The sequence below is a fragment of the Nipponia nippon genome, unplaced genomic scaffold, assembly GCF_047370975.1.
Source record: "Nipponia nippon isolate SJK-2023a ecotype South Korea unplaced genomic scaffold, ASM4737097v1 scaffold_21, whole genome shotgun sequence".
Taxonomy (NCBI): Eukaryota; Metazoa; Chordata; class Aves; order Pelecaniformes; family Threskiornithidae; genus Nipponia; species Nipponia nippon.
Genome location: NW_028262338.1, coordinates 8,812,129 through 8,837,133, shown reverse-complemented (window position 1 = coordinate 8,837,133; position 25,005 = coordinate 8,812,129). Strand labels below are relative to the sequence as shown.

Sequence of the window (25,005 nt, the reverse complement as noted above, 5' to 3'; positions counted from 1 at the left end):
CTCTGCTAACACCTGCACTAAATACTAACTAAGCCTCATAGAATGGAAAATTGCAATGCTAAAGTTAAGAATTAAAATAAAAGTTCAAAAGTTACAGTCAGCTTCCCAGGCAATTGGCTCCATCACTGGCACCTATCAAAACATACAAACGTGACTGTCACATTACAAAAAAACCCAGTTATTTGCAGTGATTCTTCATACTAATAATTCAAGTGGTTCCTTGCATGTAAGTGTCATATAGTCTTTAATAATTTCATGCGTCATTTATTGCAAAAAAGTTTTATAAAATATTTCCTAACATCTTTTTAAATTTTAAAGAAAATGTACATTAGGTACAGATGCCCTAACAGGGTGCGAGGGGGAGCTTTAACATATTTACCCCCCTTTCCCCTTCAAAAAATGTTTACTACTTGGTGAAGAGATCAGAGGAAAAATAGGACAATTCAGTCTCAGATTTCTTTCAGTCCTGATGAGCTGGTGCTCTTCGTGGCAGTGTAGTGAGGTTCCATAAAAACAGCAGTTGACTAGTGTCTCTGAGCTGAAAAGGGGAGAGAAAGGGAAAATGGTTACATGTCTTCCAGCATATGTTGCAAAAGTAGGTAAGCAAAATCTGAGGTGGCCAGAAAAGTTACCAGTTCGCCTGCATTGTGTGCAGAAGACAAAAGAAATATTTATATTATCACAAGACATACACAAGTGAACAAACTCCTCAGTTGACTGGAGCTTTAAGAGAAGCTACCGTACCGATCTATGTTATATCTCACCCCATTTCAGCATCCAGAGACAATTCCAATTTTTAAAGACGTTTAAAGATAGATAACGAAGGTGGGAGATTAATATACAAAGTCTATACGATGATGTGTAGTTCACAATACAAAGCTAAATCTGACGCTGTAAGGCCACTCCAAATGCAAGACCTAAGCGCGCACGGGAGCACGGAAGCGTAAAGCTGCTAATCGTGTTTCTTTCCCATTGTTGCTTATGTTTTCCTATTTGCTCCACAGAACTGGAATAAAATGATGATAAAGCAGACAGAAGCAGTCCAAGTAATAACTACTGCACGAGACCACCACCAGTCAGTAACCATTTAGGGCAGTGCAGCCTGCGCTGACCTGCCTCTTGCGTAGTGCGGAGAAAACGTTGTTCTAGAATAACCTAAGTTGGAGGAGACCTCTGGAGATCATCTGCTCCAACTCCTTTGCTCAAAAAACACACAGGAGAACAAAAAAAGGTTCCAACAGGACCAGGCCGGTCTTGTTGATTCCTTTTACCATTCTGTTGAGCTTTTGACTGCTAGGACTATTTGAGAGGTACATACACATTTTCCAGTACGGACAAAAGCATTGGGAATAACACAACCGAATTTAAAAAAGAGATTCATAGCACGGGCAGGAAAATCCTAAAGCTCTTTCCAAACAGACAACTCTTCTGAAAAATATCCAAAAGAAATACAAAAAAAATGAGAAGTAGGAGAGAGGGATTTGTGAAAATGGCCCTACCACAAAGAGGAGGCAGGGAAGAGAAAGGGGATAATCACTACGGAGTTTCTCAGTTGCTCAGTTGCTCGCTGTGCCACAAAAGGACAACATAAACCACAGAAAAATAATTCATTTTATATCTTACACAATGAAATAGAACTAAAATAGGAATGAAATTTTGGGAAAGTTGAAACAGAAGCAATGAGGACTAATTATGAAATTGAACAGATCCAGGCAAAGATGCACTAAGCTGCTATATGCTGACAGCAGACTAGCAGCCATCCATTCCAATACCCAATAGGTCCTCATTTGGGTATGATACTCAGAATTGACATACAATTAAACCTATTTTAGCACTCCAAGATGCATGAGATAAACCGGCAGAGCCTCTACAAAGAGAAGGATGCTAGACAAAGTTCCACTGTATTCAATAGTACTTACTGTTGGTGCAGGTAACTAAACACCACAGTATTCCAGGCTGCAAAACAACCAATATTGGGTATTAAAGCATACGACCAATAAGAAATTCTCCAAAATAAGATCAATATTAAATTAACATCATGTATCCATAAAGTCTTGCAAAAAGAAGCTTTTATAGTATGTCAAGAGACCCAAACTCTACTCAGAAATATCAAAAATCCCATAAAAGGTTGGATGACAGTTCAGCCAGTATGTCCAAACACCCGCACTTCCAAATTCAAGCCTCAGTGACATTATTACTAGCCAGCAAACTTCTGGGATCTACAAAGGAATAAACAAGACAAGAATTTGGTTCAGTTATCTGAGCATGCATACAACAACTACTACTAGGGCTAAGGAAATGACCAGTTCACTTCAACACGGGTTTTTCCTCATTCTGACGGCAGGCAGTTTTATTTTTCACACCCCATCTACCAACTTAGCAATCCGTGCAGTTGCAGTGATTTTCAGAATCAATACTTGGCAAAGTCTGATCGTTACAAACCTGGCACTCGTGCTCCTACAGTGCCCAAGGCAGCTCCTACAGCTCTCTTTTACTCTTTGATTCTTACCGTAGAGAGATTCCAGAACGCCCTTAGTGAGCACCAGGAGCTTCGCTTCTGCCACTGACGTTTACACGCCATCCCCAGTGACTCCAGAAACGTTACTAGCCTTATCCTCTATTATAGTCCAGTCTTCTGCTTTACCAGCAGCAAATTTCAGTTTATAAAAACTGAAACCAATGCATATTGAATATCTAATCCCAGACCTAATGCGACAATATAGTACTGGATCAAACTTTTTAATGTTAATGAAGTAAGAATCATGACTTCTTCATGCAAATCAAGCTCCCTTTACAGCAGCTGTATGTTGTCCTCACTGCCCTATTTCCTCTCCAAGTCAAAAAAAGATACAAGAGACATGCACATATCCATGAGAGACCTAAGTAGTAAATACACATTTGGGCTAGAATTCCCAATAATGTTCAGTATCTGCTTGGCTTTAAACATGTGCTTTGAATTTCCTTACGGACTTCGGCACGCACTGAAAGTTAAGCATGGTTGTTAAGTGTTACTCCCTCAGATCAGGGCTTTGGAAAGGAGAGGAGAAAAAAAAAAGAACAAAGAAAATAAAACTTCATTTTCCTAGAAGAGTGGCTCCCTAACTCTGGTCCATATGTCATCTGCAGGTTTCTCACTGAGATCTTCCTGCTCACGTTTTCAATTCTTTTCCTTGTTTTAGGTACTGAACTTCTTTAAAAAGACTAAAATGTTATGAAATTCTTTCCTGATTTTACTTTTACACATCAGCGAAGGCAGGAAGGTCTGCCTACAATCTCAAGCAGCAGATGAACTGCCCACAGGGTAGATCCTACTAAGATGTGATCCACATAGCAAAAATGTTTGAGGATTGCTGGTTTAGGAGACAAAAATCTTTTTTTTTTTTTTTACCTTTACATTATACCTGTCAAGTTATTTAATCTAATCATGCACCTCAAACTTCAAGAAGCAAGCCTAAAGAGAAACTTAGTGTGGCTCTTTTCAATAAAATACGTATCAATCCCGACATCAGGTTAGTTCAGGGAAAACAGCTGTATCTGAAGGTTCGAATAGAAGAGGGAAATAAAGTAACAGGTAGCTCATTACCTCTGTCCTAACCTGCTTTGCATATGATTAGTTGATAGCATACTGCACCCTTCACTTAAGGCAGGGCTTAAACCAGACAGACCTGCCAATTTCACTGATAACTTCAGTGCCCCCAATCTGAATCCACAGTGGTCTGTCAGACACTGTAAGGGAGCAGCAGGACTCGTCAGTCTGATGCAAAATGCTGCCATTTGTTGAGACCTATGGTAGAAAAAATCCAATTAACAGGAGTAAGGAATTCACGATGGTTTCAAAAAGAAAACAATTAACCTCCTCGCCTGCCTGAATTCTTATCGGGTGTACTACTTTTGCTTTCCAGACAACAGCATACCATGAAAAGATGCTAAAAACTCAGAGAAAAATCAGATACCAACTTTTTTGAGCTTACACTGGACTTCAGCAGCAGAGTTAAAGGGAAATTACACATCATTTAGCAAACAAACTAGCAGACAGCAAAACAAAGTATCTACCTATACAAACGCCTATGCAAACACTGCTACTGCCCACTGAAGAACTTGGTGCTCAAAGCCGGGGTGATACTGTGAAATTCTGCTGGACAAAGTAACTACCTAGAATAAGTGGAACCTGAAGCAAGGGATTATAATTCATGGTGACCATGACCTTTCTGTATTTTAGAGTAAAAAAAAAAGCAAACTTAGGGCACTATCTATTCAATATTGATAGCATTTTACAGCCACTGGGCAATGCAGCCTCTGATAAACCAGATTTTTTCGTACACTGAAAAATGCAAACAAGTGTGACAGCGAGGCAGACGACTTGCCATTGCAGCAACACAACTGGTAGCCAAATCCAGTTAATCATTACTTTCTTCCACATCTTAGCTTTGTCTTGCATTCTAAAATGTGAAAACCACCAGCTATTCCTCCCCTTTTTAGGGCATGACTCAGATGGGACACTAGCTTTCCCCTTCAGGTAAAAACCATAAAAATAAGATTGTGCCTTCTTTTGGCGTTGTATCTTCGCACAAAACTGTGCGTGTACGCTACATTCCTTATGGTCAAACTACCAAGAATTTATTTATTATAGTAATTAAATTTGCTTGAGAGAGAAGCAGATGACTCACAGTTGCGGAGTATATTGGAGTTTCTTTGTATTTTGCTTCTTGTTCTTTATTACAAGTATTATAAAAACTGTTCCCACTCGGTCACTCACACAGTCTTTAAAGCAAAATTCAAAGCCTTCTTGCTAGTGGCATTATAATCTTCGTTGAAGTGATTATAGGATGGAAGAAAACTGAGACAAGAAGGTAAAAGAGCAGACAGACCAGTTGCTCTCATGGATGTTATGATTTGGAGTCAAAAATCCAGGGTAAGAAGTAGATTAAAAAATAGACGTTTATTAATTTCAAGAGTGTTTCTAACTATTGCAGAGTCTCACTATTCCAGTACATACTAACCACGCACTTGTCACCTGCGTGTTTGGCAAAATTAATGAATATGAAGTATTTTCTGTGGGAACCTTTGTACTGCCACAGTGAAGCTGACTTCAGAGTGCTGCATGTGAATTCAGCCCAGACCAGTGAGGAATAACCTTGGGCTGGATTGCTATAAGGTATGAAAACTGATTAGGGGATGTCTGATCTGCCCTGTTAAAATACAATCGGTTTTACATTGTTTTATTTAGATCAATAGCAGTGTTTTGTATAGAAAAGGTTCAAGGCAGGAGTACTCAAGATTAGACTCCTCGGATACAGCGACTGAAAAATAAAGCCACACACGTGCAGTCACATATCTTATTCTCCTTGTGTTGTGGAGGAACGTTTCTTACCCTGCGGATTTCCCTGGAGTGAACCGTGCCGGGCAGGGACTGGCGACCCAGAGAACAAAAGGTACAAAGAGCGGAGTTGCCACAAAGGATGAAGGGTCCCTGGGTCCTCACAGACAGCGCTTCTACACTTGCAAGCTGCCTGCGTCAGCTCAATATCTGCATCATTCAATTCCCCGACCCTCGTGAGCGCAGCAAGTTGTCCGTTCTATCAGTCATTCAGAGAGTTCATTCACTTCATTGTGTCATCCACAGTTCGTAAGCTCAGTGATAGCAAAGCCTAATTCTGAGAGTACGGCTCTCCAGTGATGTACTGTACACTTACAGCAGCCTGGACTCTGTTTTGAAGCAGTTCCATTCAACTGCTGGAGACTATGGAGCCATCATAAAAATTACCACCAGTAACAAACATAAGCACGTGTGTTAGGACAAGCACTGACGGCGCTTACGGCCTTTCAACACTGATGTCGTGAACGTCTGCCCCACTCAACTGCATTTTACACAGCCACTTTCCTGGGAGTCGTCACTGTAATGTGGATTCTGATTTTTTTAATGGGAAAATGTTCACGATCCTGTGTATTCACTAATGTCCAAAGAGAAGCACTGCCTTTGAAAGTATTTGTTTTTCTCTTCAAAGGAAAAGCAGAAAGACGACAGGCAGCCATCAAGAGGAAGAAAGGGCAGCCCAGAAGGACAAGGAAAGCAAAAATAGCAGTATCTCCCATCACATACTGTGAAGAAGATACATAGCTCTTACAGCAGAGCACCCAAATTTAAAAATAGTTAAAGTAACATAGATGCAACTTCTTTAGGGGATTAATACTTTGTCTATATGCAAAACTATGTAACAGAAGAAACAGCACGTGTTATTTTACTGCGACATATTCAGATTTTAACTAGTTAGGAAGAGTTAAAATAGGCTTCTCTTCCAGCTAATGAATGACTAAAAAGCAAGCAGAACTGTTGCATTCCTCTACAGCCCAAGACCATCTTCAACAACAGGGCCTCAACTACAAGGCAAACCAAGAGCAGTAACAGATTCTTCAGTTTACATGCCTAATTCCCTGAAATATATAACACAGTATCAAGAATTTCTAAAACCTGGCCAAAACCAGCTTTTTCATATAAACGTATCAGAAGAGATTAGGTCCCTAAAACCCTCAACACTTGAAAAATCTCAAGGAAAGATTCCCCCCCCCCCCCCCCGAAAATAATCAAATATTGCTAATGTGATACTCCAACCAAAATATAGCCAATGCTTAAAACCTCAGCTATGATTTTTAACAGCAACTTGTAGAGAGAAAAAAAAATCTGGTTTGGGTTTTTTTTGTTTGTTTGTTTGTTTGTTTTGTTATTTTTTCTAGCAAAAATACAGGAAAACAGGTTTGCTTTTTTCCTTTTTTTGGGGGGAGCAGAGGTAGATGGGGGAGCTATTTTTAGTACTAAGCCTTCTCTCTCTTGTTTTTCTTGAAGGACTCAGGAATCAGGAGTGATTTGGAAGCGTTCACAAACACATTCCCAACATCTTTCATGACGCCCAAGTTAAATGATCATCATGAAACCAGTAAGAGTTACCTGATAATAATTTCCTTCTCCTATGGCTCAGACTTCAGCCACTTGTTACTACAAGCCCTAGCAACACATTTCTTGGTATTTTTACCAAAACAAAAAAAGTTCGTGTGTCAGAATCAAAATCTCTGCCTACTAAACACATACTACAGATGGCCAAAAGAACACACCTTTGTCGTCAGTCACCTTCCAATTGAGGTTCCACACGTATCACCAGCAGGAGAGCAAAAATAATTAGACCATTCCTAGGACTAGCAAATGTAAGCACATTCATCTGCGTTCCTGTATGAAGTACTAACTGATTTTCGGGCTGATTTTAGTGGTGACGTCTTAGAAAAGCTGACACGATATGCCCCTTGCTAAAATCAGTATCAAGATGATTTTGGTTTTAGACAACTGAAGAACCAGATTACATGAAACAGTCCACAATTATTTATGAAATGCCATTCATACAGATACCTATGTGCCAACTGAAGCATTTAATCAGGTCATACAGAGCAGCTTGAGGTTCTAAACCTAACCTCTGAAAATCCGGTTTTTATGGATTTAGTTCCTTTTCACCAGAGCTACTAATTACGAAAACTGGCACCACATGCTTTAAAATTCTGAACCACTGCAGAAGTACAATTAAACACTAGTGTTTCCTAAAGCCAAACAAAAATCCTAAGTGTTACTAAATAAAAAATGATGCAAGATTAGCATTTAAGTAAATATTTGCTTGGAATTGTATCTGCTTACTTTACTGACAAAGCAAGTACCTTCTTCCCCTTTATGCGGCTGTTAAAAACAGGCAAGGACAATTCTGTCACCACAATTATGCTGCATTTCTGTTACAGAATCTTTTAGTGACGGTAACAAGCTAGTGAGAACACAGCTTGCCTTCCAAATCACAGATTCGTAGCACATGGCTGAATATTTCTTATTCCTATTGCATATTTGACATCAAAACCATTAGTAAGCAAACATGAAAACCGACCTAGATCTATTTTTTTTTTTAAAGACCCTAATTTGAAGTTGACATGTTATATAAATGATGCCATCCAAACATGATTTTGCATAGAAGACGCCCCGGCAGGAGATGCAGTGCAGTTTTACTGCACGTGGAAGCTAAGACTCTACTGTTAGGCGGCCATACTTCCATTATACCAAGCATGATTCCTGCACGACTATGAACAGGATGCATGAGGAAAAATCCTTCATTATATGCATATTTCTACAAAGATTCTGTTTTTTCCAAACCCAGAATTGTTAATAACAAGATTACAGAAGACAGAGCCGTGACAGGGTCAGGATAGATCACCTATTCTATCCCATACCCAAACACAGGACGAATTTAACCCATTCCTGACAGAGGTTAGCCTAATCTATTGGTTTTAAAAACCTGTACTTATGAAAACTATGCAACTCTCCAAACAACACCGCGGGTTTCGCTATAACAACTGGAATAAATATTCTGGTGCCTAATCTTAACTCCCTGTTTTACAATTTTAAATATTATTTCTTGCCCTAGAAGCATGTTTCCCCGTTGCCTCTGCACCTATCCTGCACAGGTATTTGCAGACCTCAAATATCCTCTGTTCCAATAGTCCTTTCTTCCTTCTCTGGACTGAGGAATAAAATCATTAGCATAGAAACTGCATTGCAGTTGTTCAAAACATGCATGTCCTGATTTTGAAAATAAGTTCTCAAACACGTAGCCCAAATAAATCCCACAGATCCATTTGTCTTCACACACTGAATGAGCAAAGCCCAAATTTGAACTTGCAACAGGGGACCCCGATTTGTGCCCTGCACCAGCTTATACCTGCAGCCTGTGTTGCTAACGTTACCCCCTCGGACCATGGGTAGGCAGGTAGAGAAGATCAAAGACTGTACCTCTCCATCAGCACAAGCACAGGAAATCAGTTTTCAGCCCGCGCGCGCAGCAACTACCTGGGAGGGTTACGCAGGCACTCAAGACCATCTCTTACTCCCACTTCTCTCCCTATTGGATGTGCAAGGTGGCTCAGGTCTTCTAAGGTATAAAAGCCCTGGTCTTATCAATGACATTAATTTTCCATGCCGCTGCTTATCCTACTTCACGCCAAGAACATTGATTGCTTTTTCTTGGGGGAAAAACAACGGACCCGTGGATCTGAGTTCCCTTCAATAGTCGGTACCTGGCACTAAGCTCGCCAGTGCCGCCCCAGGGACAGGTATCCCCAACTGCCAAATCTGGTAGCAACAACGGAACTGTGCAGGGAAAAAGCATGATAGCACGCCAGTCACCAAATCACTGTCTCCACAGCCATGCCTGGGAACTGCTCTTTTGCCTTGTGTTCACAGAAGGGCAGTTGTGTCACAGTTTAATTTAAGAAAAAAATTCGTAAATTAATCTAAATTACTGTCTGGATTGGTATACGCATCCCAGGTACTACAGCAGAAAGACTCAAATGTATGAGTAAATCATAGGAAACTATAAGCTGCTATTAGGATCTAACAATTAAAAACCAATAATCAGGTATTTCTGACTTAGGGAAGAATCACTGCCATTCGATAAGAGTTTTGTAAAACCCCATCTAAACTACCGTAAACAGTTCTTGCCGCTGATGTCACAGAAAGATGGGTTCAAACTAGAAAAGGCGCATAGAAATGCCAGTAAGATGAGCAGGGAATAGAAAACCCATCTTACAAAGGGATCTTATTTTATCTAGTTAAATGGCCACACTAACAGGATGACACCATAGGAGGGAACTATTTAAACTGAAATACGAAGTTGTTGCAAAGAACAGTAGTTGAGGTATTTTAAATGTTGAATAGGAACTTGCCATCATAACTGTTAAGGACATGTATCGAAACAGAGGTTCTTCCCATTACAGATTAAGAATAATTTGAAGTTGAATACTGCATCCACATCTCACAAGCTTGGATCTAATGGATCTTTAGATAGCTTGACAGCTACTACGGAAGTTTTCAATGCTACAGGCCTCTACCTGTCCTGATGTCAGACGTGGATGATCTCTGATCACTACAGTCATGTCAGAAGAAGCTTTAAGGAAGTTACTTATGCAAAACCTCCGTTGTTACTGATACTTTATGTATAGGGATAATTTCACTACATTATTGCAAGTATAGCCTGTCTATATTCCCCAAAAGTATGCTACTATATCCTATCCTAAAAATACAAAAAGACACACACACTTAATGTAAGCAGAGCTTAAACTGACAAAGTCCTGTAGGAAGTCACTCCATTTCCGCAAGCGTGAAGCAGATTCTAGATGAAGCTCCAAGAGTTAACGGTGGGATAATGACATACATTTAAGCAAAATTCTCCTAAGCTCTCTAAAATAGGAGACCACTACTCCTTTCTACTGAACCTGTAGAGTAACATCATATTCTCCAAGAGCCAACTCATAGTTCTCCTTCCAGTATCACATCTAGCTCAATACACCAAGTTCTTCTCTTTTCCTTCAGGTTCCCTATGACCTTTCTATTTATATCCTTAAAAAGTAAACTGAAAATAAGAATGGAAAGCACCTCAGCCTTTAACCACTATAAACTCCGTACTGTAAGATCACTTTCAAGTTTGTTTTTAAATCGTATACCTATACTTTTACCAAATGGCTTATGATACAAAATACTGCCATCTTACTGCCCTTTTAATCATAAGCTCACTCTACTTAACTTCCAGTTCACAGTCTTTATCTCCAAGTTAGTGTAGTGATCCCACTGCACTGACTGAATTTGCTTATTCCTGTAGGCATTTATTAGAATACAATTATAAAGAAAGAGATGAACCAAAATAGCCTTTCACTGATTGTCAGCATCCTCCTTTCCAGAATTCTTCAGCCAAGAAGACAGCTCTATTTTTTTCACTGTACTTCGCAGAACATGCATGAGGACAGATGATAGTGCTACAGAGGACTAGCTACTAAGATTTGTTTTCCAAAATTCGTGTTCGTACTTTACTCTGACAACTTTAGCTTATAGAAGACATGAATGGAAATCAGTTTCAGGACTTAAGACTAGAAACAAACCTAAGGCTAGCAATGCAAAAAGCAACTCTTACCCCTTCCTCGCTTCCACTGATGTGCTATTTCTTAAACCTAATCACATTTAGGAACTACTTTAAAAAAAAAAAAAAAAAAGTATTTTACAATGTACTGGAAAAAAAAAAGTCTTCTCGGCTTTGCACAGTTGACCTAAATTACCCCAACTAAACACACCCCTCCTGGTGAGGTAGCTGTTAGTTATGTAGGTTGCAAACTAAAGACAGCACTGTCTATAAGAAAATACCGTATAACCGAGATGATTATCTCATTTAAGTGTTGACATAAAATTACAACTCTGATTAGAAAAATAACAAATATTTGTTCCATTTCCTGTAGAACTCCACTTCAGAGACACACAAGCATTTCACATTTGCTTCTAGCTTCACTCGTGAAGAGATCATACCTTCAAACACTCCTGATAAAGGAAATCTTTCTAAGTTTTGGAATAACTACTTTCTCTCAAAACATTTTAACCGAAGCTAAAGATCTTCAAAGGAAAAGTAGGCTTGTACTAGAATCTCATCACCACCTGTCACATTTTCCCCCCTAAACTGAAAGACCATACATATTCAACAACTACACCGAGGAATTTCATTAACTCAGAAAGACATCATTTGCAATTTATTATATTAAGCTGATAGAAAACTATCAGTGACTCTTTCTACTGATGTTTGTCTTTCCAAGACGCAGGCTGCTTCCAACAGTTGCACAGCTTAATTACACAGATGCACTACCCTGGCGCCGGACAGGCGTGCTCCTGTCACGAGTTATTTGAAAGTCATTTAAACTCTCAGGCTAACTCGGATATGGACCCAACTGCAAGAAGAGCAGTCCACACTCAAAGCGCAGGCACGGCTGGGAGCATATAGGCACACAGAAGCGTGGGGATTTTTGCAGCTTATAGCTAAAACAGCACTAAGCTTTGTCTAAGTCTTCAAAGCATGCAGCATCCATACTGCCGTAACCAAGGTTACTTACTGTAACCAGACTTTATACATAGAGCCCAACATTTTCTCCACTGTGAGCTCCGTTGTATCTAGAGCGTTAGCTACTTCAGAGTGAAAGGAAAATCATGGACGAGTATGAATAGGATATTTTCAACCTAATATAACATGGTGGCGTAAAAAAAAAAAAAAAAAGTCTGTCTGTTTTGAGACCTGTTAAGTCTGACGTAATAACGCACATTCACTATAAAACTTAGGAAAGACTTCTTAAAAGACTGATCAACTACAAATCAAAACTAAGACTCTTTAAATGCCTTTCATAAACAGTTCTTTTGAACATAAAACAATCTAAAGATACCCCTCTCATACTCGCTCTCTCATCTTACCAGTGAACACCTGAGCAAGCTTTGACTATGTATGCTTTAGTACTATTCTAACTTTATATAAATTAAGACATAAGAGTACAAAGTTTCCATGTCCTTTAAAGAAAAATTAACAATGTAAATATTGATTTCACCACTACTTGGCTCAGAACAACTAACTTATCACCAGTGCGCTTGAGCTTCTAAACCTCAAGGAACTAGTGCAGACATCTAAACCACGTTGTATGGGTTCTTGACTTCAAAAAGCAGCTGCTTTAATAACAAAGTATGGCTTATTTACTTCAATAGAGTAACTGTTTCTGTTTGCAGGAAAGAATACATACAAGTGAAACAGGATTTTTTTTTTCCTTTTTTTTTTTTTTTTCTCCACATTATGAAATTTATTGTGTGTTTATCACATTCAAAAAGCATTGACCAGTGGGGTTTTTTTGGTAACTGTTAGAATGCCACGGTAAAGCTGGTATATTTAGAAGCTTAATTAGCACCTAACAGAGATGACTGTAAACTTGAGGAAAATTTGAATGACCATGTATTTGACTCTTTAGACTTCCAATAGTTCTGTGGGCACAACAGAATAATTTAAAAAGGTAAAAAGAAACCGAATGCTTTGGAAAGACCAGACAGTATCATGAACATATGAAATTTAATCTTAAGTTAAAAAGATTTAAGGGTTTGATGATTAAATCCTTTCCCCCATTTTCACGTCTGTTGAAAATCTAATTTCAGTCTAAACTTAAAATGTGTCATGATTGCCTACATAGGCAATTATGGAAAAAACAGGTTGAAAACTGCTTTGGGATGAACGCTGAGAGATTCTTCACAAGGCATTGCAAGGCTGAAACTGGAGTGGGTTGGAGAAGAGACAGTAATTCACATGGTCAGGTAAGGACCAAAACTAGAAGGAAAAAAAAAAAAAAAGTAAAGTCAGTTGCATGAAAATGCCCCAACACTGAGCAAAAGACATGCAAGAAAACTGAAGTAGCAGTGGAGAGTGGGTCTGATCAGGTTTCGATAGATGGAGAAAACTGAAAACATTTCCCCACTGTCTAAGTGACATTATCCACAGTCTTTATTCAAACATATGGAACAAAATCTAATTAAGGGAGAAATTTGATAAACTTTACAGGAAGCCCTCTACAGAGCTAGTTTTGAAACAAAAGGGACAGATAATTGCTTAATCTCAAAATTAAGACTGGAGTATACCAATAGTACTTTACATCAAGCAGCTATCTTTAGGAATGTGTGAAAAAGGACAATTTACTTTTAAAAAGGGTGTCCTCTAAATACGGCATACATATAAAGTATTCTAACATCCTGGATTTTTTTCAAAGCTTTTTGAGAAACACACACAAATAATTCAGATTTAGTCAATTTTATTTACAGTTTGTTTTTTTTTACATTTCAGAGCATTACACAATTACATATTCTCATTTTCTGACCTGCAAACAGATACCTTAAACGGAAATATTAAAAAAATGAAGTTAGATACATCCAAAATGCAACAATTACACATCTGACAATTCACAAAGTGTAATTTACTGGGACGTATCCTAAGAATTTAGGAGCAACCAGTCAGGAGAAAATCTGACCAATTTCAGCAATCAATTATTTACACATTCAAAACAAAGCCTCTCTTAATCTAAACCTCCAGGCAAATGGCCCGAAAGATTTCTTCAGGAAGAAAGACCAGAAGTTATGATTCACACCTATGCAGCATTAACAGCCCTTGATCCCAAATACTGAGCAACTTCTCAGCTTTGTCTTAGAGCTACAGGCATTCCTCTCAGCTTCTCAGACCCTGAAGTGTTATATTTGTGCCCCCATGTGCATAGAAAGGCTGAGTGTTTAAGTGGTCACTATGATAAAACCCCATTTAATCTGGTCTTTAAGTTACATGAATTCTTCCTTAAAAATTTCAGCAAGTCTTCTAATGTCGTTTAAACTGGCCTACGTGGACTGCGACATGCCTCCTTAAGACGTTTAAGCACGCTTTGAACCAATTTGCACTGGCCAGACTAAATACATTAGAGACTATTTAAAATAATCTTTAAAGACCATTTAGACAAGGCTTACATTTCTACACTTCCCTGATGGGCCACCTAAAAAAAAAAAGTCACAGCTACTACTTTCATCCCTTGTGTTAACCCTTTGCCACACAGCAACTAGTTATATACTGGGTAGAAACTACTAAAAAATTCCCTGCAAATAAGCTGCCTTTCAGCTGAGGCTATGGCTCCTATGCATTGGGTGTTTGAGGAGTTTTTTTTCTTTAAAAAAAAATTCTCACTTGAAAAATACTGAAGTTCTCACTTTAGGCTAATTTTGATTGCATCTTCAATTTGTTTAACTGTCAAGAAACTGCTACAAATGGAACAACTTTAGTATAAAAAGAGCAGTCAACCGAGTGCAACTTCTGACTTGGCAAGTCCTTCATGGTAGTTCTCTAACTAGGCTATGAATTTTGTGGAGCCTCCAGATTTCTTGCCTACCTTACTTTCCACGTTCACGTTTCAAACTGTGTCAGCAGGGCCCGAACTTCGGGAGTCAGCTGCTTAGCAGCCTTAGCTGCCTCTGTGACGGCTTTGCGGTAAAGACCCTTTCTCTTCTTATTAAAGCGCAACTGGAAGCTTTCTAAAAAGGGGGATAGTTGTGCAAGAGCAAGAAAAGATGTTGTTGTGGAGCCAAACCACGAGATACGAGCCTCCTGTCGAACTAAAAGGCCATTATCTTTCCGGCTCACAGTTATGGTAAGAATACGGGCTGGCCACCAAGGGAAGCCATAAATCTTGGCCCAAACAATGTCCCCTACACATACGGTCCTGCCATCTGGTGTGACACATTTAGAGACGTTTTTGGAAAAGACTTCCGTTTTCAAGGAATTACTGAGCTTTTTCTCTTCCTTTGAAGAGGAGGAGGAGGAGGAAGGTGCATGCATGCTGCCTGGAGGAAAATCAAAGCTTTCAGTAGAGCTACACTCAGAGTTGGTGGATTTCAAATCATCTGTGCTATCACTACTACAAACTGATGCACTGGAAGAGTCAGATTTCTTTTGATTAAGGGTCATGTAAACCGTTATATTGCTTTTGCTGCCTCTCTTGCCCAATGTCTGGTGTTCATCCTGATCAACAGTTACATGCACTTCACTTGTGTCCTGAACCTCACTGCTGGCCTCTTCAGGGCCTTCTGAGGGGCTCTGATTTTCTGAAGGGGCCTCACCTGCTGAGCGGGTGGAGGAGCAGCGAGACTGGGGCTTAGTTGCCATCTTGCCACTCCGTATTTTCTCAAGTCCTGTCTTGAGAGAAGAGTCATTTTCTTCATTCCGATACCTTTGTGGCTTTAAACGCAATCGGGGTGGGAGGGAACCTGAGCTGGTGTTCTGAAGACGCCGTGTGAAGTGGACCTTTGAATGTGCATTTTTGGAAGAGGAGGTTGCACTCTGCTTCTTTTGTGCCTTTTCTTTGGCCATTTTCAAGACTTCCCGAGCTTTTGCATGATCCATGTTTTTGCTCTGAAGAACTTTTTTTGTATTTAACTGCGCTTTTGAAGTATTTGCTTGTGCAGAAACTTTAACTACTCTGCTTCTGCTGTGGGCAATATTTGAAACCTTGACCACAGCATTCCTTTTCTGGCTTTCATTTTGGCTTTTTCCATCCACTTTATGGTCAGTTTTAAGTTTTTTATTCACAGTAGTCACGCTCTCATTTCTTCGTTTTTTATTATCCTCATATTTTGAAGAGTCACTTGCATTGCCACCTTTTTTTATTTCCTTTTTTTCTGCAACAACACTGTTTTTGCACTTGTCACATAAGACCTGCCGGGGTCGTAGTTTGATAGCATTCATGATAGAAGTGGGTTCCTCTCTGTACATTTTACGCTTGGGCCGCTTAATTTTCCGAGGTGGAGGCTGAGGTATTGACTGGTTATACGTGTCCCTGATAAACAAAGGAGGAGGATATGGCGCTCCCTCATGAAAGAGAGGAGGTGGTTTAGAAGTCCATAGGCTTTTAGCTATGCTAGGTTCTGATGGCTGCGTGAGAGAAGAGTCATCAGGGACTGCAGCATTAGATTCACACTTCACCTGTGCCTCATCTTGGAATGGTTTACTTTGGAGCTGCATGGCTTCAGGTTTATCCTTGTATTCCCTTTTAGGAAATATGGTCACAGGGATTCCATGGGGTCCAAACCTTAAAAAGAAAAAAGAAAAAAAAGGTAAAGGTTTTGAGGGACCTTTTACTGCATTTATTGAAAAGCATTTCAAAACCTGTCCACATTATGTAGCCACCATTTGAAAGACATGAGTCCTGGGAAAATCAAAGTTTCATATCTAGCCTTACGGTAAGCTTTGAAAAACCAAAATCCAAGTCAGTAGATAACATGAAATTCACTTATCAGTTTCTCTTGCATGAACAAGATGCCCTGAAATGTAACAAAAAAATATCACCTAGAGACAGCAGTAAAAGAATTAACTTAGTACTTTTAGAAAATGCTTATAAACATACAAACTACACACTCATCCCATCAACTTCAAATCTACCCAAGATTAATTTCCATACTAAGTCAACTTATGTGAAGAAGGCACCTTCAGTAACTTTTACAAAATTCTGCCGTGTTTAGCATAGCACAAAAGGCTGAATATGTTTCAGATTTAACTGAGGCAAATACAGACTGCATAAATACTTGCATTGAACAGTGAGCGCCATCATTCTTCATCCACAAAAGATTAGCACTTGATCACCAAGCACAAATACAGGCTGGGCAGAGAATGCATTGAGAGCAGCCCTGAGGAGAAGGACCTGGGGGTGTTGGTTGAGGAGAAGCTCAACATGACCCAGCAACGTGAGCTTGCAGCCCAGAAAGCCAGCCGTACCCTGGGCCGCATCAAAAGAAGCGCGGTCAGCAGGGCGAGGGAGGGGATGCTCCCCCTCTGCTCCGCTCTCACGAGACCCCACCTGGAGCCCTGCGTTCAGCTCTGGGACCCCCAACACGAGAAGGACACGGACCTGTTGGAGCGAGTCCAGAGGAGGGCCATGAAGGTGATCAGAGGGCTGGAGCACCTCTCCTATGAGGACAGGCTGGGAGAGCTGGGGTTCTTCAGCCTGGAGAAGAGAAGCCTTATAGCAGCCTTCCAGTACCTGAAGGGGGCCCACAGGAAAGCTGGAGAGGGACTTTTTACAAGGGCATGTAGTGACAGGACAAGGGGTGATGGCTACAAACTGAAAGAGGGTAGATTTAGATTAGATATAAGGAAGAAATTCTTCGATAAGCGGGTGGTGAGGCACCGGCACAGGTTGCCCAGAGGAGCTGTGGATGCCCCCTCCCTGGAAGTGTTCAGGGCCAGGCTGGATGGGGCTCTGAGCAACCTGGTCTGGTGGAAGGTGTCCCTGCCCATGGCAGGGGGGTTGGAACCAGATGATCTTTAAGGTCCCTTCCAACCCAAACCATTCTATGATTCTATGACCTGATGCATTACAGCCCAAAACTTGCTAGCCTATTAGTTTGAGTTTCTTCCAGCAAAACTACCCTTATTTCAACACAGTACAAACCATTCCTCCCTGCTCTGCAAGCAAACATTTTAAACCTTTGCCTACTTTTCTCCAGACAGCTCTAGATCTCTGCTGCCCCACTGAACACATGCAGGACTTCTCACCACCCTGATCAGCTCCGAGAGAGGAGAATGAAAAACCCCAGTATGACCTGGGCACTAGCTCAACCTTCCTGCAGTACCAGAAGTAGCATGTTGCCTAACAGCTAGCCAATACTTCCTGCAAAGGGTTGCGCTAAGGGAAACATTTTATCAGTCTGCAAGGCATTATGCTTGCCTTCTCCCGAGAGGAAAGCAAATGATAAACACACGCATTTTACAACAATGTACCTTCAATCCCCAGAACAGGGCAGGAGGGATTATAAGAGCTTGTTTAACCTTCCTTCTGTTCCACTCCACAACCTACCAGCTGAGGTACCAGCCTTGCACAGAGCTGTCACTAGGCCGTTCACCGCTCTTCAGCTCTGCCTGCCTCCAGCTCCCATACACACACTAGTGTTTGGCTGACATTATTCGGCGTTTTCATAGTTTGACCTTCATGCAGTAAGACCACAATAGACAAGGTTGCAATTCAAACGCCAAATCATCCAGTTTGAATCACTGAACAAACACCATTCTGTTCATCCCACCCCACCTGGCAGGAGGAGGAAGCACCCCAGATACGTCCTCAGGTTGACGCTGGCTCCTGCTGCACTGCAGCTGCTCCACTGCTACACCCTCTTAACTGATTGAGCTGAAGTTTATTGACAATCTACGGTTGCCTCTCAACTGAAGATAAATGCTGAATACCCGTCTATGTTCCACTCACACTCCTGCAAGAAACACACAGTTTATATATGTTGGCTTTATTTCTTCAAAACTGGTTTTGAAAAAACATCACCACATGTGTTAGAAGATTCTTTACACTGTCACCAACAAAAGCCATCACTTGTTTGTCCTTTTGCTTATCTGTTAAGCCTCTTTTTACACTTAAAAGTTGCAATTGAAGCAAACAACCCATCCCAGATTAAATTATCCATCCAGTTTGCACCTCATTACAGAAGGAGAACAAACAGCAGACAACCTAAGCAAGGGGCAAACAAACAATTTTGTCGTCATAAAGAAGGGAAGTTGAATATGTGACAATTTACAGTTTAGTATCAACATGGGCACTGCTTTACCCTACATCTAGGTACTCATATTCGTACCTTTGAACTCCGGAGACAGAGGCAGGAGCCCAGGTGGGCAGCTAGAGTAGTTCTGTCCTTATCCATGGGCTGATGAGTGCTCTTTACCACAAAATATCCCACCACCTCACAAAAGTTCGTTTCTGAGGTTTGGACCCACTCCAGTCAAATTCCACATGTCCCTCCAAAAATGAGCAGCATAACTAAATGCGGTCCACTGCACTAGTGAAGGCTACAGTGAATTACAAACATTTAGCAGCTGACGCAGGCATTTCTCCAGCCTACAGTCTGGCATTAAACCACAAGGGACTCACTCATAACTAAGTTTTAAGTTTCCTAAAGTCCCAGAAGTCCACCAAGTGTAAAGAAGTTGCTTTTCCACAAACACCTTTCCTTCCACTAAGGATTATGAGTAAGTTATTCAACTCCAAGCAGGTCTTTAAAAGAAACTATCAGCTGATAATAATTAAATTAGCAATATTTTCAGTTGCTTGCATCAAGAACTTCAGCTGCTTTAAGAGCAGTAAGATCCAGATCCTATCTTTCACCACCGGATAAAGATTACAGGACTTGGGGAAAAAGTTAATTTACTGTAAGAGTTGAGAACAAGACAGGGCAAGATCTCTGCTGTGCAAATTTCAATCCCAGACAAACACCACAAAAGTAGAACCAGACAGGAGTGTGATATCAAATGGGCAAAACCCATGCAGAAGAACATCACTTGCAACTCTGCGCTGTCTCAGGAACCGCATTTCCTAGCCCCTCACAAGACACTTCCATAGTCCAATGCACAAGCCTTTCTTCTAGAAGACATTTATGATGACTCCATGTTAGGAAATTAAGCATTATTAGCAGTGACCAGGGAAGAAGTAGATGAAGAGGACTTAACAGAGGTTCTCCAGAAGGATCCCATTTAAGTACTTAATCTCTCTTTTCCTAGATTTTTGTTCTACTGCCTCACAAGCAAAGTCAGCATGATTAGCACTCCAAACGCATAAAAAAAAAAAAAAAGCTTAACGGAAAGCTCAGCATGTGACTGATACCATAAAGGCATCACAGATTAATACTGCACCTTAGACTACCCTTTCCTTCATAATACACAGGCCAAACATAATACACAGGCCAAACAGCTGAAGAACAGGACAGCCAAAGTGGAATTTTTAATCTAAGATGCAAACCTGCTTTAGTAAGACACAAACCCAATGCAGACTGAATCTCTGAAGCCTGGGTCTGTCTCGCAGAAGGTACTGTTTTAACAAATGAACTACAATCTCCTGCCCTGTCTACCTAAAAATTAATGAATTGTAGAATTAGAGAACATTCACAGATATCATCTAGTGCCAGGTATGTAAGAGCAAACGAAGACACTGTTCCTGTAAACGATGTGCCAATACATAAAGACATGACTAGTCAAGACATAGTCTACCTGAAGTACAAGATAAATTTGGTAAGCCCAGAGACTAAATATTACTTCCAACAGCTGAGTGTATGATGCCTCCTCTTTGGCCTCATCCAATAGCAGGTTGCATTCATAAACATTCAGTTTTTAGATGATCTGTGTTTCCTCCTTGGTGAATGAAGTTCTCCAGCTATGCAACTTGGAAGAATGATATGAAAATTAAGAAGAGAGAACAATAGGAGAAAAACTTCGGAATTTTAACAGTAAGTGACACAGGAGACAATGAAGACGAAGAACAAGGTAAGAAGAGAGTGAAGGCAAAACAAAGAATGGCCTATTTTTCTTAAAAGAAGCAGCAGAATGAAGATGTGACCTTAAACCTATTCAAGAAGACAAGGCATGACACAGCATCTAATGAGTTCAACAGTGAACACAAGTATTTATTGCATATACTAGAATTTCAGGCCCTATTTTCATACGTTTATAGTTGGTGGACCTTGAAGACAAGCATTTCTCATACAATCACAATAATAATTTTTGTTACACCAACTACATATTTGAAATAGCTAGGAGTGCCACACGCATGTAGGTTAGACAAAAAAGCTGCGAAAGCTAGCATTTGGTTCATCTACCACCGAGATGAAGATGGACTAAAAGGCTACCACACGAAAAAAGATTAAAAAAAAAACCAAGCAACATAACTCAGTTGTATCATGACATTTACTGATCCACATGTCAGTCAATGACTGGGCAGTAGAAGATGGCCTCACAAAAGAAACCATTTCAGTTACGCTACATCAGTGAGACTACCTACATATTTCGTTGGTCACATGTTGTATGTTTAAGTACTATAAAGAATTGCCTCGTTTTTATTCTAACAACAAACTACATTTTTTTTAATATATCAACCCCAAGTATCACCTGTCCCTGCTATAATATTACTGTCCTCCAGAAAAGGCTATTCTTGGAAAGACATACTCCAATTACTGTTTGCTTAAAAAAAAAAAAAAAAAAAATCTGTTTGTGCCTAAGTTCCAGCTGTTCATTGTACAGCCTACTCATGCATAACATAATATAGTTCTGCCGCAGACTGTCACTTGAAGGAATGGAAGAATTCCTTAATGGGGGATCTAAAATTGAAGTGTTAGGAAAACCAAAGTAAGAAATAGGTATTTCAACCTAATTTAAGGCAGTTCTGGAAAGCAGTGCACTGCTGCTTCATACCTATTCAAAATTAGAACCAGTTTTCCATGTTGCCAGCTTCCTCTCCTGTAAAGGTGTCCTGGCTCTTTTTTGCTTTGAAAAGGCACCTCTAAAAGAGAAGACGGTTGAGACCCACTGGAAGAAGCTTATCTCCAAGAAGTTTTACAAGTAACCAGAGCAACCAGCAGGATCTAATCATATTTCTGCTATACATATCACTTCAATATATGTATGCATTAGAGACAAACAGCAATGCGAACATCAGGAACTACAACTAAATAGGAGATTAATGGGGTAGACGAGATCAATTCTGGCAGTCCAGTGATCATTACACTGATAAGAGCTTTCAGTTCACTAGGGTATGCGGAGACAGAAATATGATAAAAACAGTCATGTTTTATTTCCACAGTTTGTCACCTGCAAGTTAATGAACAGGTGGCCATGGCATCTTTTGTAATTATGTAAGAGCTAGTTTGGGTATCCAATCCAGAAGCGTGTCACTTAAAGCCATACAGATTTGTATTACAGATACGTAAACTTAAGTACTTCAAGCAAAGTAAAACCACTTTTTTCAAATCTAAATTCTATAGCAGAATTACTACAACGAATATGTATTACTATTCAATTTGTATGCAAAACAGAGTATTTTTTAAAAAATAAACATGAGATAAGGAACAAATCCCATTTAAGTTCATAACTCTATGTACATAAACACCTAAACAATACATCCTGGGGCAAAGTGTTCTTACGTTACTATGTAAAGTCTTAAGCTCTCATCTTTAGCCTCCAAAGTCTAACTTTTACCTCTCTACTAAAAGAAACAAAAATGAAAAAGCACCTTGTTCTGCCAAGAAGAGCTGGAGGAGAGAACCCACTGAACCGGTTCAGAAGTATTTCACATTTGTCTGCGAACACACTGAATTAACGTCAACAAAGCACAGTAACTTCCAGTGTCGTGATAAGTGTTAAATCAAGTCTGTTGTAAATGACCATGATCAAAACTCATCTTCACCCCTAAGTCAGACTACTGCAATCTCCGATTACCTTTTTATGCAGTGCTCTCGTACTCAATAATCATCCTTAGTGTTTTGCAAAAGCCAAGACAAGCAACAACTGAAGCAATTTTTATTGCATGGATAAAAGTTCAAAGACTGAATGCTGAGAGTATAATAATATGCTGAAATAATGTACAGCTAAGTATATATTTTATGCATGTATCTAAACTGAGGGTTTAAAGTATAATATTCAATATAATATACAATTAGATCATAGATATTTGAACACAAAGTATTTCAGAACACCTCAAAATAACCTGTATTCAAAACGCAGACTATGCAATAACCTATTTTTAATATACAATTTACTTGGTGTGATAAAGCGTGATATGGAACACATTGCTTCAAGTGGCAGGCACCTTACTGAAAAAAGCATACACAGAAGCCAAACTATCAACTCAATGGTTTACTCACCTCCTGAGCAATGGAACACTAGGCTCAGTAGACTAGAAAAACGCACATTTCACTTAGAGGTCTAAAAACATGTCAAAAGACTGCAGTGTAAGCGACTCTTTGGAAATAACACATCATCAAGAACAGACGTTGCCTCACCATCACAAATTCTCAGCACCAAGAAAAATTTCGTTAAAAGATATGATAGTTCAAATTAAGTGACGTGACAATCCACATCTAAGCAAACGAGTAGGAAGCTGACATACTCAAAGACTTTTACTAATCAATGCTAAGCTTGGTGTTTTTCCAGCAGGTACACTTGCCTGAAATCCAAGCTCTTGTTTCCAGCACACTTTCAAGGCACAGAAAGACAAGAGCAGGGTATGTGTAGAATGGAGTCTGAAAGAGTATCTCAAGAAAGCTGGTTAGAGGTATCCAAGGCAGCAGCTGATTTTAATCATTCCTAACCACTGTCACCTGGGTCTCCTACTGCAATCACTACCCAAGTGGAAACCAACTCATGGGTACCAAACAATATGCAAACATACCAAAGGTTGTATTAGCTTAGAGTACACCTCTCCGTGAAGTTAGAAGCCCTTTGAAAGACTTCAACTTCCAGGAAACTGAATCACAGAAGTCCATGTGGTCAGGATGCTGATGCAGACTTTGAAGAATTGTCCACCATAGAGACAGAAGAATCTTTACATTGATAAGCCTGAAGAGTACGCAGGTGGTCCCCTAATCACTGCTTTCCCCCCACAGAAGTGGGAAGGTACCCCTCACCTTTTCATTGGGAAGGATTTACAAGTGAATTCGCAGAATTTTCTTCAGTTTTCTGTAACTTGCAGTTCTATCAAGGATACAGAAGTAAACTTTAAAAGGTAGAATGCTTTAAGTTTAGGCTTCCCACTAAGTCCCACAATTTTACTGGCATGCTTATAAAGCTGAAGGTCTGTTTAAACTGAAATTATCTTTTAAGTTTTACATCTGTTGGCAGTATTAGTTTCAAGTGTCTGTTGCATTTTAAAGTAGATGCTTTGCCGATATATTTGGAAGTGTTACACAACTGCAAAACTTTATGATTAAGATAAAATACCTTGAATATACACTTCAAAATCATCCACGTACCAGTCAGAGCCAAGACACGTGGAAGAGAATGATACCATTTATTAATGGATGAACTTTAAGCCACTTCAGTGTCAAGATGGACAAGAGTCATCAGTCTCGTAACAGTGTAAAGAGAAAAAAATTATTTAACCCATACTGAAAATTTCACTTCCACCCTGTCTCTCAACACTTCAAGCCAAGTCAAGTCAAGCTACTCTTAGAAAGCAATGGCAACCCACGCTGTTGGAATACAGAAAAGCATACCATAAGAAGAAAGGACAGCTTAACCATCATCTGTTGCATCGCAGTCCAACAAGGAACAGTAGTAGACTACAGCTACTTTAGGAAAGGAAAGTTTGAGGCACAATCCACAGATGCCCTATTTACCAGCAAGATTAGGGCGTAGTGGTTTGAGAAAGGGAAAAGTCACACTCCTTGTTCTGGCTCAAAATCAGAAGCAGATTGGCAAGCATTTTCAGTATAAGCAGCGGCTTTAATGTGATTTATACCTATACGAACAAAATCCTAAAAGCTAGTCCAGTTTTGTTAGCCATTTTCACTTTCTAAGTGGAAACTTGGAAATGAGTAAACCTTTCAAAAAGCATTTGATAAGTGACCGCAAATAACACTCAAAGTTTTGGATGTAGATAGAGATACAAGAGAAACTATTTTCATATAGAAGCTGGAACATTACAAAATCATAGAAAAATGTATGTTGAAAGCAATATCACAAGGTCCTCTGATCCAACCCTGTCCTCTAAGCGAGGCTAAATCTGATGCTATACCATTCAATATAACCTCTGTCAGTCACAAGCAAAGTATATGTAATTTACTCTATTAACCAC

At 39.8% G+C, this 25,005-nt stretch overlaps 1 protein-coding gene across 7 annotated transcripts in view; it reads right to left on the bottom strand.

Annotated features, from left to right (window-relative positions):
- Window positions 1–411: 411 nt before the first annotated feature.
- PWWP2A (PWWP domain containing 2A) overlaps window positions 412–25,005 on the bottom strand; it is a 30,847-nt gene continuing 6,253 nt past the window's right edge. For 3 of the 7 annotated variants that reach the window (XM_087760019.1, XM_087760016.1, XM_087760018.1), the window contains one exon: window positions 13,657–16,479. In XM_087760019.1, the coding sequence (XP_087616145.1) occupies window positions 14,799–16,412 (1,614 nt within the window). In that variant the 5' untranslated portion in view covers window positions 16,413–16,479 and the 3' untranslated portion in view covers window positions 13,657–14,798. Of the gene's footprint in view, window positions 539–3,766; window positions 3,785–12,575; window positions 13,191–13,656; window positions 16,480–17,295; window positions 17,392–25,005 lie in introns of those variants that run through there. The other 4 variants (XM_087760013.1, XM_087760015.1, XM_087760014.1 and 1 more) reach the window with 4 other exon arrangements.